This window comes from Aptenodytes forsteri, unplaced genomic scaffold (assembly GCF_000699145.1).
Source record: "Aptenodytes forsteri isolate BGI_AS27 unplaced genomic scaffold, ASM69914v1 Scaffold159, whole genome shotgun sequence".
Classification (NCBI taxonomy): domain Eukaryota; kingdom Metazoa; phylum Chordata; class Aves; order Sphenisciformes; family Spheniscidae; genus Aptenodytes; species Aptenodytes forsteri.
Genome location: NW_008794747.1, coordinates 2,521,934 through 2,540,598, shown reverse-complemented (window position 1 = coordinate 2,540,598; position 18,665 = coordinate 2,521,934). Strand labels below are relative to the sequence as shown.

Here is an 18,665-nt window from a genome sequence, read left to right as displayed (position 1 = left end):
TTTTTATATGGCTGGTAAATGCCAATGATCTGTATCTTAAGTAGCACCCCGCAGTAGGAGGTCTCTTCCCATTTCTTTCCGTGGAGTTTCTCTCTATTATGCAGTGTTACCCGGGGCGGGGGGGGGTGCGAGAGAAGAAAAACAAACCAAGAATTTGCAAGCACAGTTCTAGCTTTCTATCAAGCAGAAAGTCAGCACACAGACTTCTGAACACAAGGCAGCTTGTAGGTTTATGAATAGGGGATTGAAATTTGATTATTTTTTATTACAATCCAAACAACTGTCCTTTAAATGGAGAGCTTTCTACTAAAAAAAAAATGCTTTCCAGAAGTCTGCTGGTTTCATCATTTTGGAACATAAATGGATCATATCAGCAGAAAGAGAAAAGAAGTTCAGGGCGGAGTTTTTTTGATGTTATGTAAAATAAAGGAACGCAGAAAATACACTACTGCCTACTCTGCCTCACGCTGCCCTCCAGAAAGATTAGTCCCTGGAATTCAGCAACCATATTAAAAATAAAATGTGATCCAAAGAGGATTCTCCCTTTTTCTCTGCAAAGCAAGCAGCTTAGTGAATCTTAAAAAGCTTAACAAGAAGAGTGCATGAAAAAAGTTTCACATACAGGAGCAAAGCTGCAAATCCAAAATAACCCCCCAGGGGTGGGGAACCAGGCTGGTGGGTGTGCTGGAGCTGGAGAGCTCCCAGCCGGCGGCAGGAGCTGTGCCCGGCCTCACCGCGGCTCTGCACAGGGCGTGAGGAACCGCACACAAAGAGGACAAGAGGATCCCGATTTGGGAAAGCACTTAAATCTATGCTTACTTCTATCCCTGTTCAATACTGCATACAAGCATGTGCTTAAGTCTCCCTGATTTCATTCAGACCTAAGTACACATTTACATCCATGGGGTTGCACTGGGAGGCCAAGGTTGGAGATGGGAAAAACTATTCTCCAGCCACCTTAACTGCATCTTAGTGCAAATACTCAGGAGAAGTACAAATAGCTTGGAGAAAGCTACAGCGCTCTATTAGATGCATTATAGCCAACCTTCAAGACAGCAGTGCTCAGTGTTGAGTCTCACCTAATCCCCCTCCCCTAAAACACTGGCTTCAGAGGTGAAACTGTTGTGACGTTTAAAAAAAAAATGTATATAGCAACATTTCAGAGGGCTTTTGTGCATCACTACCCTTCTGCACTGCCCCTTTTCAGTACAGGGCTGTGCCAATATGCCAAGCATGAACAGTGCTATTCAACAAGAAAAAAAAAAAAGAAACAGCATGTAAACAGTCCAAGGCAAATCCTACCTGGAGTTTTGTCAGCTACACTGAAAATTAATAGTTAAGATCAGCTGTTCTCAACTTATTTTGATATCTACTGCTTCTACTTCTGACCTGACGAAGGGCTTCCTTGAAAGCTTGCCTACTTTTTCTAACTGTACTAATAGATACAATAAAACAAACCCAACGCTCTTCCATCCCCCAGCCATGGTGGCCTCACAAGGTACTTCCCTGCTCCTAGGTGATTCTCAGAGGTGCTAACATTTTAATCAGTGGAAAAGTAGTTGTTCAGGTCTCCTGAAAAGCTTGAGTACTGAGATTCAGTGAGAGGCAGAAAATTACTTTTCTCCCCAAACCACGAGACAGTCACAAATAATTTTCTGTGTTTTTCCTACTCTAAACTATACTGCTAGAGACTCTCATTCTTGTTTCTACACCAAATTCATGTTAAATAGTGGCTTAAGATTTTCAGCTAGTGCCCAGCTGTCAATCCTCCTTGGTTTCTTTCACAAAATTAGAAAAGTTAAAGGACTGGGGGGAGGGAAATCATTCATGGGAAACGTAATAGCAATATGAAAAGAACTAAAGGAGAGGTCAGGCCCCTTATAGATCATTGAATAGAATCCAGAAGGCAACTCTTTTATATCTTTAAATAGATGTAGTACACCCCTCTTGGATGAGGCTTTTGTTGGTTGCCAAGCATTTTAAGTGTTGTAGTAAGAACACGTTATTAAAAGGGGATTTAATATTCAGAAACTCAAACTCCCTAGTTCGGAGTTGCCTCATAATTCCCGGCATGTGAAATATATACAGCCTTAAGCAATTATATTTAAAAAGCAGCCTTACTCTTAAAAGTGCAAGTGTTGAAAGGAGCATATTTTTACTACACCTAGTTCACTGCATCTTAATTCAGGGGTATAAACTTTTATAACAAAGAAACTGGAAATAAAAAAAGTTGCTTAAATTCAGTTCATTCCCTTTTTAAAAACAAAACCCTGGCCTCACCATCATTGTCATGGTATTAGGAGTAACTCCATAGTGAGGCAGCATTCAATTTTTCAAATGAGAATTAAAATGTCTTTGTTAGGTACGGCACAGCTGTAAACAATGGCCAGAGCCAGGGATCAGACACAGCTGAGCTGCAGCCTGGGCTCACTTACAAACGAGGTCTCCAAACTCCTCACAGTTGGAGGAAGGGGCTAAAGATGATGTATACAAAGAAATACAAGAGAAGGTATTGCCAATATTGAGGAACTACATCAGTCTCTGCTAACAGAAACACACAAAAGATGTGATAACATACCTCACAGCCTCTTTGTTAGCAAAGGACTTCCATGATGTAAGTCCCTGTCTGATACAACCCAGAAAAAAAACTATGAAACTCAACTGGCACTGCATGTTCAATAAGTGATGGAACACGTCAGTATGTCAAGCAAGTCACCTTAAATTTAACACATGCACTCACAAGCTCCTTCAGTACACAGAGTACTTGTGCTTAATTATGATTCGCGGTACCTGTGCTGAAAGGGTCCCAGCCCTAGACACTGGAACACAGCCTACTTTCACCCTCGTTAGTTGAATCTACCTCTGCATAACCGTCTTCTGACAGTTTCACAGGCCTAGATGTAATTCTTCTAGTAAAGAGCTTTTGCAAATCATCTGCCTATGTGGATCCTCCTCCTTTTTTTAAGCACACGTTTGTTGTTTCCATTAAAGAACATGAATTGGTAGCTTATAGGAATCCTTCTTGCATGTCTCTCTCTTACTGACAGGGTGAACAAGCAAAAAACACATGCAGGGGGAAGACAGATGCACTATTACCAAAACTGGAAGAAAACCAAACAACAAAAAAAAAACCAAACAAACAACATATCACATCTACTGTAGCTCCATACTTGTTTTCTTCCTACTATGCTGTTTGCTGTATTTGCCTCTCCCTCCCTTCACCCATGCAGCATTACAGAGTGCTTCTCTCACGTCACAGCTTTGCGGGAAGGAAAACACATTTCCCTTCTGAAAACATCTACCTCCACAACCTAGAGCAATTCAGATCCAGTTTCACTTTCTTTGGTGATTCCAATCCACCAAGAAGGCACAATAATTGGGAAAGAAGTTTTGGCCTACACTGAAGTTAGGAGCAAGCAGGGTTTAAACATATTACATCAGCTGCTTGGAAGCTCCTGCGCATGTAAACGCACTGGCTGCCCACTCCCCATGCCTCGAGTCACCAAGATGATGCTCTGAAGTTATCTGAAGCAATTAACACACACACCCCTTGCATTAGCTGTGTATCTCCCTAGGAAACCGTCAGCGAAACCCTCAGCAAAGCCCAGCATCCACCGCAGCCTGGCAAGGAGCCATCCACAAAAAGCCACCCGGACCCCCAAGGCCCCTGCAGCGGCAGGAGCGGCGGCATGGCCGCAAAGCCACGTGCCTGCGAGCCCATAACCCCCTCCCCATTCCTTGAACTCTGCTTCTCTGACTGTCAGCAGCGTTTGATTGAGTTGCAACTCCCGGCACTGCCTTCCCCATTCCCCATTCCTTGAACTCTGCTTCTCTGACTGTCAGCAGCGTTTGATTGAGTCCCGGCACTGGGGCACTGCCGCAGCCGCGCCAGGTTGCAGCAGGCGCGCTGGAGCCGCCAAGCCGACCTCTTGCTGTGAGCTTGCTGTAGATCTGCGAGTTCACTTCCTTGTCGCGCATGTAACATCTGATCTCCTCCGCGGCCTCTCGGATGACGGTAACAGCAAGCACAAATCCCTAAAAGGAGCATGGAGGGGGGGGAACAGAATGGATGAAAAGGTCAGCAAAAAATCACATCTGCCTCTAATAAGAGCAATATTTATCAGTACCAGTGCCAACAATCTGCATTTCCTTATTCTATTTTCTCTCACTAAATCATTATAGGGATATTATGCATTGCTGTCCAGAACTCCCAACAGCAAACCGACAACAGACTTGTCGCTTAAAAAAATTATGGTTGTGATTCTTAGCTTTACTGTGATGCTCTGCCAGTACCTCCCAAGCAAATCTCTGTAAAGTTTATCTGAAGAGTGTAAATAACATATTTCATCTCACTTCACAGGTGAATAACCAAGACTGAGAGGGGTTACACAAAAGTCCAATGTAAGACAGGATCCCTCAAATCTCAGTACTCCCTCCACCACAGAGCCATCAAAGTTACCTCACCTAATCTGGGAGATTTCTTTATATAGAAACCTATATAGAAATTTATACAACCCCTTTTTTTATATATACAGATATATATACTTATATAATGCGTGTGTGTTCATGTGCATGTATACACACAGTCAACCTACACAAATAAGCACTCTAAACATATTAATGTGAACTACTCATAGTATAATTACACATTTGTCTAACTAGGGTTTCAGTCCTGCTTTTCTGTGGATATAAGCAGTCATTTCATTTCCTCTTGTCGTGAAGAAAATGCCCACATCACATCCTTCACTATACAAAAAAATAACTAAATTAATGCAAAACAATTCTTTATGGGGCTAGTACCACAAAGTCATTTTTTTGTTAGGCACTATTCAGCTCAGACTCACTAAACAGTTAAAACACTCCTCATCCATTACAGAAGAAAAATGAACTTTTTACACTCTGTATTCAGGTATTCTCAGGAAAGTCTTGCTGTGGAGCATTGCTAATGCTACCCAACACAATTCAAATTCTCACTTTTTTTTTTTTTAAACAAAGAAAAATGAAGAATGACCTAAGAGCTACTAAGACTGAAGGAGAGCAGTTTCTTTAATTATCAAAATACTGAGGTACACTTTACCTGCCGGCTCTCACAATCCTATAATAAAACTAAATAGTCCCTAATTCTAATACATACATAAGGGTCTAAATGCATGATCTAGATCAATTAATATCAGTCTTGAAATGCAATGTAGTATGTTTCTGCAATATTTAAAAGTGCAGACACATGAAGAGACCCAAGGATGGGCATTTACTTTTTAAAAAAATGCCTGTGTTCAATCCTGTATTTACAAACATTGAAAGTAAGAAGCTACTAATACAATATTTTCAGATAAGCATTTCACCCCGCAGTGTTCAGGACCACGACAGTCTGTTTTGCAGCACCGTGGAAGATCTCTCATTCCCATAACCAACAAATCAAGAAAAGAATGAACGTTTCTCTTCTATTTATAAGTTGCATTTGTGCTTTTAGCTAGAAATTCCTATCTGCTTTCCAAAATAAAATAAGAAAGCATCAGGTATTTTCAACTTACGTTTCAACTGTTTGAAGAGTCTTCAAATAATCGCCCCAAAATACTCCCACATGTGCCGACTCACTGTGTCATCTCATATGTCATTCCATCCCCAACACTCGTATTAGCAGCCAGTAATGAACAGAGACCTTTCTTATCCTGCTTTCTGGCAGCTCATATGCCAAATTCTAATTGCTCACCTGGCACAGACAAGTCACAACTGCCTATACAAAACCCAGAAAGAGAGATCCTCTGTGTGCATGTATACTTTATTTATAGGACAGGATCTTATGAAACTAGTGTTAGATTCATACAGCAAATGCAATACAGCACACACTCGAGAGAGAGCATTCAGTGAGATCCAGGCTTTAATACAAACAGAATTTTAGCCGCGATATCCCAAAGCTGGCCCTTCGCTTCTTTCTGGCTTTTACCGGGGATTTCACTGTACTGAAAGTCTAAAAGGCAGGAAAAATTTCCTTTGCCCCTCCTCAGCTCCCTCAATAGAGCCACGAATTTTTACCAGCACCATTTCTCAAATCAGTGCACAAGTAGTGTCTTGGAAAGAGCCCTGTGCTTTTTTAATCAATTTTCAGTTGCGTTTGTGTCATTTCTTCGAAGTAAAAAGGATGTCTATCCTTGGAGATTCTCAAAACTCAGGTAGATGAGTTAACCAACCTAAGTTTAAAGACAGCCCTGCTTTGAGCAGACGGCTGGACCAGATGTCCTTCTGAACCAAAATTACTCTACAATACTACGAGCTGAAGTGCAGCAGGGACGTTATTCACATAGAAAGAGAAGTAATAGTTTTACTGGGATAAAAGAAAAAGATATATAGGTACCTATACTTAAGCATTTAAGCAGTTGTAACTGGCTCATGCAGTGCTTTTTTGAGATTTAAGCAGCCCATTCTATGCAACTATTCCTCTTTCTGTCCTTTGACAGCACTGGAGTTTCTGCTTCAAAACTGATTATTATCGATTTCCTTTGATTGTAGGTGAAACCCATGGCTATCAAAAGAAAAGGGCAAGTAGTTTACAGGAAGGAAAGAGTATCTGCACCTTAAGCAAGTGTGAATATGTCTCTATATATTTATTTTTATACGTGGGAGGTTTGTGGAGGAGTGTTTCTCAGCTTTTTCATTTGTTTTTTACAATGTGGTTAAACTAGGAAGCAGTCTGTTGACCTATCCCAAGGCCACAGGTCAAACTGTTTGGCAGGGGAACATAATTTGCCGTCATTGCGCATATGGCCACTCATTAAGGTCACTTTTGAAAGGCGCCCTTCGGTCCTTCACTGCAGTTGCCAGGCTGGTCTGGGCTCCCGCAAGCGCTGGCCCTTGTGTGACGACCCTGGGAGGGCGCAACACCCCATGCCGACCCTCCATGAGCACACCCAACGTTCAGATGCAGCCGTGAACAACACACACATTGCCAGGGAAATACATTTGCTCTGGTCTCCATTTGTTTTCTCATGTTATTCATGAGGCCCCGCTGCCCTGGCAGTCATCGCGGCCAGTGGCGAGAGCTCTGTGCCTGTCATGATGAACAAGTTGGGGGCAGAGTCCTCTCACATCCTTGTCAAACTTCCACAAAATAAAGGTGAAGGCCAGAACAGGCATCTACACTACAAAATGTACAGAGCAGGCCTGAAGAAGTAAGCTCACAAAATGATTTAAGGTACAAACTTAACACCCTAGAGAAAAGGCAGCACAAGGAATTTTGTCAAACACTGAAACTTTCTTGAATAAATAAGCCTTAAATGACCTACCAGAGGAACCCAGTATGTGTAAAGTGCGCCAAGCCTCATTTCAACGACAAATTGAGAGCAGGCCAAAAGCAAGAAATAAAGGTTGAAGAAATATTTGAACTGCTTAAACAACACCTAAAAAAAAAAAAAAAAAAGAAAAAAAGAGGAAGGAGGAGATTAACGGAGTTCAGAAGTTATGCATATTGAACTAACCACCAGAAACATTTTTACATGCTCCTTTAGTGTCTAAGTGCTAACTTAGGGCAGTCTTAAAGTAGTCCTGGACACTCAGGACAGATCCATGTCTGGTTTGCTGCTGCCCTAAGGCAGCCTTTGTAGGAGGCCCACCAAACACAACCCAAACATTCTATTTCCTCCAGCTCCAGGTTCTGCACCTGCCTACTGTAAAACCACTGAAACTGGGGAAAGCATTGGGGCGGGATGATGAAGAGCGACTTTCTTCACACTTACCCCAGGGAGAAATGTAAAAAAGTTGTATTTCTGATTGTTGATCACATTGCGAGGGTATCTCTGGTCTCTCTTCTCCGGATGGCCAAGCCAAACAGTACGAGGCCTTGGGTCTCTCCTCCCACAGCATCTTAAGCACTCACAACACCTATAGAAGGAACATTAATTAATTAATGAATTAATTTTTAACACATTTCTATGACTCACACACACACCCCAGACCCTCTCTGCCAGCCAGGCAGAACAGCTGAGCTTCATCTGTCACCCACCACCTCTCGTCTGTCTATTATCCACTGTATTACGAGCATCTTAAAACCCAGAGCCTGATTTTCTACCAAATACAGACACTAAACCTGCTACAGCCACTGCAGACCTGCCTCGCAGTCCGCCGAGCTATGAGCAAGCATCCCATAGAGTGTTGGAGCTGCTACTAAAACATCACGCAACCACGTGTTCAAAGCTGGGCAGGCCTGCGGTAGTGCTAGAAATGTGCCTGCATCAACAAGGGGTGGGGAGGCTCCTCGTTTTGCTTTCAAGAAAACGATGCATGGAGAAGTGTGGACCAAGCTCATCACTACACTGAGTCAGTGCTGGCTGCTGGGAGAGCTTCCACCTCCTGTGAATGGAAGGGCTTCAGGAAGCAAGGAGGTGTGGGGTACAGGCAGAAAGGTCCCCTTGCACTGATCCTGGATTGCAGGTTTTATGCCAGAAAGCTCCCATGAAAAAAAATAGTAACAGGTGCTTTCTATTATTTCTTCTGTTTCCTTGTTGGTGTATGGAAACTCCCTCAAACACAAGGGGGCTTTCCCATTTACAAACTGAACTTAAACAGGAATGCATGTATGTAAAGTGAAAAGAGATGGAGACAGAGATTCTCCTCCTTCTCTGCAACCTCTACTTCACAGAAATCTATACCTTTTTAACAGAAGGGGTTAATATTTGCATATTTGAATTTTCACATTTTAAAATAGTCTTGCCAAGGAATAATAATCTATAATCCTCTAAAAATGAAACCTTAAGAGCAATCTGAAAATAGATACTAAGTGATTACTGATTTTATTTTTACACAGTATTACAGTCATTAGCTCTGCTTATGTTAATGACAAATTATATGTTAACTACTAATTAATAATACACATTCTCATCGACTGAGAACACGCACTACAGATCCAGCTATACAGTCGCAGTTTGTTACTTTAGCTGTAGTAATTCGCATTTTCAGCTCTTCAGGTGACACTCCCACGGCAGCAGCACCACGGAGGCTGCGAGTTTGGGCAGCCCAGACCAACGCCTGGACCCAGCACCACAAACCCGAGCTGCCAGAGAAACGGCTGCAGGGATTTAAGTTCATCCTATTTTCAATGAGATTAGTCCAATATAACCTCTGATCTAAGTTTTTTCCTGCATTTTTGTCTACTTTGTCAGCAGTATCTGTTCTTGTTCCATTAAATATTGTCATGTTTCAGTTATCCAGCACAATTACTTTTTATATCTTGCAATGCCAGTTTTCCAAAAATTGTTCAAAGTAAATAAAATATGAACATGCCGGCGTGCTGATTTTTTACTTTTTCAACTCAGGCTTATATTAAAGCCATTTATTTAACATCATTTCTGGCCTTTGCTAAAAGTTACATGAGAATTCAGGAAAGCCACATCAACTTCACTAAAACTGATACGGTTACTAAAGGATTTCCTCTTCTCTCTGGAGGAGATATTTAAAATCCAGGCTACGAGATCTGAGCTAAGCTAGCTCTCTGAGCACTTGCTTAAACCACCGGTACGCAACACCTCACCGAGGGTCCCCTCAGCAGCCCCGGCCCGGCAGGCGCCCTGACCTCTCCCCGCTGCTGTCGGGGAGCTCCGGACTCACCACAGTCAATAAATAAATCCCAGTGATGGCACGTGGTGCCTATATTTGAAATTATCCAAGTTAAAATCTCCTCCAGCACACAGTTGGGTGCCATACATAACAAAACTGTATTCCCCGTTTTGGAAACCATTGCGCTGCCTACAAACTTCAGGCTAGATGCTGCTTTTCTCAACTAAAAGACCCTGGGATGAGGTGACAGGAAACACTTATTCTCTAGAAAAACGTGGAGGATTAACACGTAATTCGTTAAGCAACGGTAACATCAGAGAACTGCGACTTTCTTTCCACAGGCTGGAGCCTGCCCACCGTGGCCCCCAGGCCGCCCCAGCCCACCCGCCACCAGCTCGAGGCGCCTCGCGGGGCCTTCACCCTGGCTGCCGCGGCCAGCAAAAACTCAGCTCTCACACGAATTTTAGCGAATAAAACCATGCACTGCTCGATGTAACAAATCCTTACTTGAGGCAATGAATCAAACAGAGCGTCGGTTACTTCGTGGGAGATGCAAGGACTTATCAGCGATCCCTCTTGTACCTTGAAAAAGCCTCTCTGTTCAAAATTGCAGCATTGTATCCTCCCAATCCCCCAAAGGGTTATTTTTCTGTTGTCACTGCTTCTTACTGAAAGCCAATCTCTTCCCAATCCCCCTTGTTCCTTTAAAACCAGCCCTATTGAATTTCATTGACATTTGGGAAAGCCAGTATCAGCCAGATCGATAACCAAAAGCTTCAAAGCTCTTACAAACATCTTTCCAGAAACCACCACTAAGATCTGTTCTTGAATCACAGCATTCTGCGACAAAAGTTCAGTTAAATACACACCTAACTGAAATAAATAACTATTTAAGGAAGTACACAAAGCATTCGGCTCTTGAAGTCGCTGTCTTGCCAGAAGATACATGCAGCATGATGAACAGAGTTTACAACTCACCACACAGAAGGTGGTTTCCTACAAAGATACCATTTTTTTGTGTTTTATGCCCTGCTGGATGCAAATAAACAGAAAGAAGTGTTATCAGTTAAGTCAGTTCCTTTGGTAGATGAGAGGAATAAAAATCAACTTTGCTTCCAGGTAAAGAAATGGTGTCGCCATGTGATTCAGTCCTCCATGAGCAGGCATAGACATTAACTTCACAAGGCTGACTTGTGAGATAATTTCTCACAAGCTCTTAAAACTAGACAAAAAGCTTTTTGCATAATCAAATTACTCTGACATTATTATATTTCATGAAGAGTGACAGATGAGCCCTGAAAAGTGGATTTTCTCTAGTCTGTGCTCAAGAACAACCTAAGCCGTAAGCATACAGGTGCCACCCAAACACAGGAGAGAAGGTTTTCTCACTCAAAGCAGCTTTCAGACCAAAATGCTGACAAGATAGCAGAGCACTACATAGCACCCACGCATCGCTACTGCAGGAACATGAAATCACAAGTTTTGGATGGTGCCAAATAGCCTCGTACCAGCTCCGTGCAAGTCAAACTCTCCATTCCAAAACCAGAGTACTTGAAAGGTCCCCCAATTTCAATAACAATCCCACTGCTTTCACCTACATACATTTGCCACTGACCACGTAGAGGTCAGCTTTATCAAAGCCTCTGTAGTTGTCAACTCTGACTTGCAAACTGTTCGTTTGCTGAAGAAGAGAAAATTAGGAGAATGCAGGAAAATCTCACAGGAATAAACAAACACAGTGGGTAATGCGAACAGTTCAAAACCCTGATAGCAATGCACACCTAGATCAAGTTACTGGAATAAAATAATTGGAGATGCTTTACTGTTCAAGTATATACAGGAGGCATCGGACTTCCTATAGACTTGCAGCACCGCTACTGCCACCTCTGCTTACCTTTAGACAGGGACATTGCCTGTTAATGCTGCATTTGTAACGTTTCTAAGACAACGGACTTCCATCTTTGACTATTCCCTAGGTAGTACCATAGCACCATAATTAACCTAAGTACCCTAAATGTAACCCACTTCAAAAAGTTACACTTGCCCCTGAAACTATCAATTTTTGTCAAACCACAAAATTTTTTTCTTGTTAAGAAAAACTAACTAGATGATCTTTCTTCCCCACACGATTGTGTATAATACCCGCATCTGAAAGGCAGTTACCAACATGAGACAAATAGTAAAGTTGGTGTTAAACACACAAATTCATAAACTTTATTTCAAAAGTATATTTTATTAGCTCGATATCTTTTAATTGCAGTTTTCTTTTGTGTTTGCAGATGAAGACCCAAGACAAATAGTCACTTGTATCCCAAATGTATTTTAATGGAAAATTGTGAAAATGGTGGTATTTGGATCGCAACAGAAAATAGATATGCTCGGGGCGGGGGGAGGAGGAAAAAAGTGGTTTTCCTTCTTTCATGATGGAGAAAACCACACAAGATTAGCCTTGATTCTATGTTTTAATGGCTGTGAATTCAGAATGACCTCTATGATAAGGCTCCAAATAAGAGGTTTTGCCCAAGGGAGCAAACCTGGTGTCCACACACCCTGTTTCATCACAGCGTGCTTCCCAGTTAGAGAGAGAGAGTCAGTCAGTCCTTGTAATCAGACATCTGAAACCAGTTACCTTTGTTTATTTTTTAGGTTTGGTCTCTTCTAGGGATCGTACTCCACAGCAAAAATACCTACACACCTATATCATAATATTTACAATAGGATAAGGCTCAAAGAGGGTACTACTATAATTTAATCTATTTTTCACTTGTGCTGGGAATTGTTTTTACAAAGTAAAATTCACCAATACGCTCCAAAGAACTTTCCAAATATCTGGGCAGATCTTCAAACCAATACCTAAATCTCCAAAGCAGATTTCCAGACATTTTAATAAGTTCAATGACTTATCAGCATTTTTTTCTTCATGAATGGCAAATGAACCCCACAAACTAATCAGACCATTTTACCTTTAGAAGAGCGCACTCTGGCCAACTGTTTACATACAATTGCTTTTAGTCTTTTCCAAATTACTATGAATTCACTAGTCTGTGAATGCTAAAACCTAGCACTGCAAAATTGCTTACACTTGTGTGGTTCTAAATGAGACAGCAGCCCCCAATACTGACAGCACCTACAAAGGCAGGGAAGTAGAAGCAATTGCACGGAAGTGAAATTACCCAAAATTTAGCACATGTTCTGCAATCAAAGCCATGACCTCTCGTAGCGTTCCCACCACAAAGATACTTGTTGCTGTAAAAATTTTAATTTACAAATGCTATGTTACTATAAGGTTTGAGGATCAATCTAAAAACAATGCAGTTCCAAGTATAAGCAAGCATGGGAGAATCTGCTGTGTAAAAATAACAGTTTTGTGAAATTCCTGCCTGGCTAGCGTCACAGTTTTCGCAACCCCCTGAATTACAGGGAAAGCAAACTGAAAACCTAATTAGACAAACAAAAGAAAAACTTCCTGCCTAGCGAGTTTTTGAAGGCGATTATCAGTAGTATCAATGCTCAAGTAAAGAATATCCAGCATTTCTACTAAGAAGTCTCCTACACAGTCTTTTAGCATGAGGTTTCTATGCAACATAAAGGAATCTGTAAAAAAAAAAAAAAAAGTCCAGCCAATGAACACAATACTACAACCAGCAATAACAGGAGTCCCATGTTGCAACACTTTAACTGGGGAGGTTTATCTGCGCTCAGGAATCCCATTACATCATTGTCTCGAAGCCTCCTCCAGAATGTGCAGTGCTGAGCAGGGAACTCACACACCTGAAAAATCAGCAAATGCTGATCTTTAGCCCGTATACATTCAAAGATCCCCAAAGGGTTTTTGTTATGAAGGCACCTAGTCAACCCCAGTGCTGGCATTTAACTCTTACCTATTCTGTGACCTTGTTTTTCCCTCTTGCTCCACAAACCACCCAGCAGCTGCCTGTGCTTTGCCGGGCAGGCACAGAGCAGAAGCCCACAATCCAAACCCTGGGCTAGCATGAATGTTAAGCGGCGACGGTTATCTCTGCACACTAATTGCGCAAGTGCCAGGCCATGGCTTGTTGAAATAAGTTAGAAAAGGAGCTTTTGGTAAGAACATAAACATTTCTCAAGCACAGAACCATGTGCTCATTCTTACAGGCAGGTGTTTATCACCTCCCCCCCACCAAGATATTCCATTGCCATAATTTTTTTAAACTTTTCAATGATGTCTTAAACTTCATTAAGAAAGAATACTTTACTAAGCTCATTAGTTCTGCTTTAAAATCCTCTATATGACATCTGTGATCCTTACAAAGCGCTTTACATGAACAGGAGTGCCTGCAATGGCAGATTGTGTTTTAATAGACTAATGGCAGGTTTCATTAACCTACCCAGGGTCTCGTACAGACAGGACAGTTTCACTACCTGAACCCTTTCTGTCTCACGTGTGCCGATGTTGCAATGTGAGTAAACACTGGTCTCCACAGCCACTTTTATTACTGCACCAGGTTGCATTGGCACAACACATGGTGCGACACCGGTGAAAACCCGGCGCTCACCCGCACTGCACGGCTGCTGCACACTCACAGGAGCCAAAGCAAAAGCCCCCAGTGCTGCCAAGGACTTGTACTGCAAGGAGAGATGGCCACACTTAGGGTGCAAAGTCCTGGGCCATGCCACTAAATATCTGACCTGGGATGCCCACGTGCTGGGATGACAAAATACAACTCATGCTGAGAGCAAAAGGGAAAGACGACGCAGAAAGATGGGTGGTGAACCTAACAAGGAACATTTCAGACAGTCTCCTTCTCCCTTTCTTCTCCTCTGGAAACTGAATAATCTTAACCTCAAAAAAAGACATTCTGACAAATCCATTCAGTTGGGTACCAGCAACAAAGTACTCTGAGCACATACAAACAAGTACACAAACATGTTTTCAGATTATCCTGGTGCTCATTAAATAAAAAGTCCTTGTGCCTGGGACTATCAGCTTTTTCCAGTTAACTTACTTGTTCCTCCCTGAAAGAATTTTACAGGCATTGCATAGTTCTGTAATCTACTGTTTCTTTGGATACCATCCTTCTTTTGGGTATCAAGCTTAAAGACCTGGATGATGAGGGAAGGGGCTGCTCAGGCCATCACATTACTCCAAAGTTTTCTGCTCAGGGCAAAGTCAGTGTCACTGGAGAAGTCGGCTGTTTCTGGCAGGAGAGAACTATTGGCATTATTAGGAATAATAAAATACTTTCCATCAGGAAATCAGAAGACTACATCCTTGAAAGGGAAAGAAAGATTGTCTAGAAAAACAGCTGAAAGTTTACATAGCTGCTTAGAGATGCTGATAAAATTAGCATGCACTTTCCAGGAATGGGAATCACAAAGTTACAGAAGCGTGAGCAGTTTTCTGTAAAAGTTTAGGAATACACATTCCTAAACATTTCTCCTTCTCTGTTTTGCAACTGAAGCATTAATGAATAATATTGCAATAGCCCCTGAAGTATAGTAAACTAGCAAGTCACTGTACACCATGAACATTTAAAAATTATTATCTTACAGAAAGAACATGAAAAATACATGAAGACAGCTTATATAGCATTGTGTTATTCACATTTTAAATCATAACTTGGCAAAAATAATAACAAAAAACAAACTCACAAATCCCCAAATAAAATCACAACCACTCAAAAGCATCTCCTTCAATGTGAACTGTATCCGAAACTTTGAGTCCTGTAAGTGATGTGACCCTTAATCTGCACAGGGATCTACATGAATGGGGAGGTGGTGAAAAGCACAAAGGTCTACTGTGTGCTTCACTTGGGGTGATACTTGTTTACAGAAACGCATTCTTAGTGATGATGTAAGAAGCAGTAATATAACAGATTGACTGTCAGATGCCAGATTAACAGCCATTACCAAGAAGCAGGTTTTATTTATAAATGCAGCATGTTTGACGGAGAAGTATTAGAGAGAGCAAATGAAAAATGCTTCCATAAGCATTTTTCATGTAAAACAAACCTAATGGAAAGAAAAAGTGTCACACTTGTCTAATACTGGGGTAGTATTTGTCAAATTAGTGCTCAAGTTCATCAACATATTTAATCACTTCTACAACAAGCGCATTTCTCAGACGATGTTTCTATGTTTCTCACAGGCTGTGCTGTTAAGTCCTTGGCACCTTTAATATACAAACCAACCTTCCACATTTCATTATTTTAAAAGCATATAAAGAATTTTCCATTGATAAAAAACCAGAGCCATGCACAACCACCTAGCCTTTTTATGCACCTCCACATGATTCAAACACTCCCCTGTTTCAGACTGTGTGACGGCGCAGCTGGGGTGGCTCAGGAAGGGGCCAGGAACGCTGCTATTCCTGCAGCCCACCTCTGCCCATCCGCCAAGTGCCATTGTGCAAAACAGCTCTTCTGTGGGAAACCAGCCCAGCTCTGCACGCGCCGAGGCACACCCACACGCAGGCAGACGGAGGGCAGGAGCTCCCATCTCTCTCTGTTGACTTTGAAATGGAATTTGCCATTTTAAATAGAGCCAAGAGTACACACACACATACAACGGAATGGCCGCATGAAATGTTACTGTAAAGCTCCTCCTTCCCCGTCTCATTCCCCATTCTTCCCCCCACATTTCTGGATCAAAGCCTTTCTACATTGCAGAGGCAGCATGAGCACAGCAGTTTGCCAGTTTCAAAAAAACGCCTTGCAGGATTGTGGACTGAGACTATAAGCTATTTAGGGAAAAACTTGTGTCATGCACTGAACGGAGCATCTGGGGTGCTTCAGGAACTTGCAGCTCCCTTCCCAGCAGAGCTCAGCCCCTAGGAAGTTCAGACTCACTTGCCATCCCACTAACAGTCCTGCTGCAGCTAATGCTGTCCTTCCCTCCTAATTGGCACATATCTCATAGTGGTTTTCAGAGTGCTGCAAAGCATTTGGAAGAATATGGCTGAATTCAAGGCATACAGAATTTAGAGCTTAGCCCTTGCAGCAAGGAAGATCCACATTAAAGTTATGCTCAGGAACAGATAATGACTTCTCCCACTGGTTTATTAAGCACATGGTTTCTCTTCAACACAGATCTCAGCTGTCTGTGCCATCATTCATCTCTGCAAGGCTACTGTGCAAGTTCCTTCCTGGCTTCTCTTCAAAGTATGGTAGAGACTGAGGCTGTAATGAAAGCCTTGCTTGGATGACACCTGCCCTTTGCTGCCTACATGAGAATTAGGCATTTCTTGCTTTTTTGTTAACATACACGAAGATTTCTATGAAGCCATTCAGTACACGAACAGAAATCTGTTCCCCACTCCAGAAGACCACACTGACAAAAATCTCTGTCTGAGAACTTGCCCCCACTGGTGGGGGGAAACTCCCACAGTAGAAATTGCAGTCAGGGCTATGCTAAGGTGAAGTCTTTCGAGACTTGTTATCCCTGGGTTTTCATATGTATTAAGGAAGATGACTTGGAAGCGTTTTTGTTTGGGTTTTTCTCAGAGGGAACAGAAGAAAGGTGGTCTTGATTATGGCTTAGGATTCCCAGGACTCCATCCTGGATGTGACACCAGGGACCCTCCCTGACTTGCTGGCTGATTTCTCCTTCGGTTTATAATACTGTTTTGGATTTGCTGGACTTCAATGCTTTGTTATCCACACTATCATTCGATCAAATTACTAACATATCACAGGCTACTTATCAGTAAAACAAGAGTTCCCAATGTATGATAAGTCCCATCCCCAGAGTTACCGTACCAAGTAGAAATCCCAAATCCACGTTATTCAGACTGCTATTGAGAAAAATCCTAAGCAATCTTCCTTCACAACTTCTTGCTGCCAAAATTTCTTGCTAACACAGGAAACATCATCTCTGTGACTGCTAATCAGGTAGAGTCCACGACCAACGAACCATAGCTCAGGTTAGAGGAGGGCAATTTCTGTTAGACGCTACTAACCACATCGTAATCCCCAAGAGGGTCTTGGTGGAAATTAGAGAACTTTAGGAAAAGAAATCATTCAAGAAGCTTTGAGAAATTTCTCAGGCCTCCACCTCTCTCTGATCCCTTCCAATCACGTCACCAAATTTAATGCCATGGTGGCTGCACCTTGTGGAACTTGCCCAGTGATGCATGTGACACAGGCGCTGGGGAATTATTTGCTGCATCACACACACCTCCCAGCTCAGTATCAACTGGCATGGATATTGCTACATGAATTATTAGAAACAATGTTGATTGTAAGGAATAATTCTAATAATGAATAAACTATGTAGAACAATTTCAGTTAGAGGAATCTGAATCAAAACTATCAACCAAAAACGTAACAAACGAGGGAAAAAGTATCAATTTCCTCTTGTTCTAACAGTCAGGATTTCCTTTGATATTTTGGTTTATTTTGCTAATATCACTCACCATATTTTAAAAAACAAATTATCCAGGGACAAATGAAGCACTGCAATAACTGACAGCCAGGTAACTTGGATACCCTGTACACCCCACTGTGTATGAACCAACCTGTCTGGATAGTAGTGCAATTTCCTACCAAAATAGTATTAAAGGATCATTTTTCTTATTTAACTTCCTGCATGGGAATATCAGGATAAATATATACATACATCTCCTTTAGGAACACATCCCACACTCAGGATATTGCAACATCCCACACTACGGATATTGTATTGCTTTAACTGATACAGTTGAACAGAGCCTTCTGCATTTAGACAGAGACCTTTGCTACAGATCTACAAGCACCGTTTCTGGTCCAACGCTACCCCTCAGCAAAGGCCGCGCGCTCGCCCGAGCACCACCCTGCAATTCTCCAGCCCCGCGCCAAGCGCAACAGCGGGGCTGACAAACAGGACCAACAGCAGGGCTGGTGTCAGGCACCGGTGACACAACCGCCTCTCGCCCGGGCCAGCCCGGCCATTCCAGCGGCGCCCACGGGCGTTTGCTGCCCCACTTCTCCGGGCCGGGCTCGGCGTCCATCAGCCGCGCTCGCTGCTGCTCAGGCACCGCTTTGTCTGGAGGGCTCTAATGGAGAAGGCGATGAGGATAAGGGCCGGCCGGGCTGATTTTTCCCCACGCAAGGGGCTGCCAACTGGCGGCTGATGGCTGGCCCCGCTCTCCCCACACCCGGCGG

General features: G+C 42.5%; 1 protein-coding gene across 1 annotated transcript in view; it reads right to left on the bottom strand.

Moving 5' to 3' along the window:
• Positions 1-18,665, bottom strand: part of ATP9A (ATPase phospholipid transporting 9A (putative)) — a 64,226-nt gene that overhangs the window by 41,124 nt on the left and 4,437 nt on the right. Inside the window, exons 3-6 of the mRNA XM_009274083.1 lie at positions 11,145-11,227; positions 7,731-7,875; positions 7,281-7,394; positions 3,927-4,035 (exon numbers count right to left, since the gene is read on the bottom strand). Coding sequence (XP_009272358.1) covers positions 3,927-4,035; positions 7,281-7,394; positions 7,731-7,875; positions 11,145-11,227 — 451 coding nt within the window. The remainder of the gene's footprint in view (positions 1-3,926; positions 4,036-7,280; positions 7,395-7,730; positions 7,876-11,144; positions 11,228-18,665) is intronic.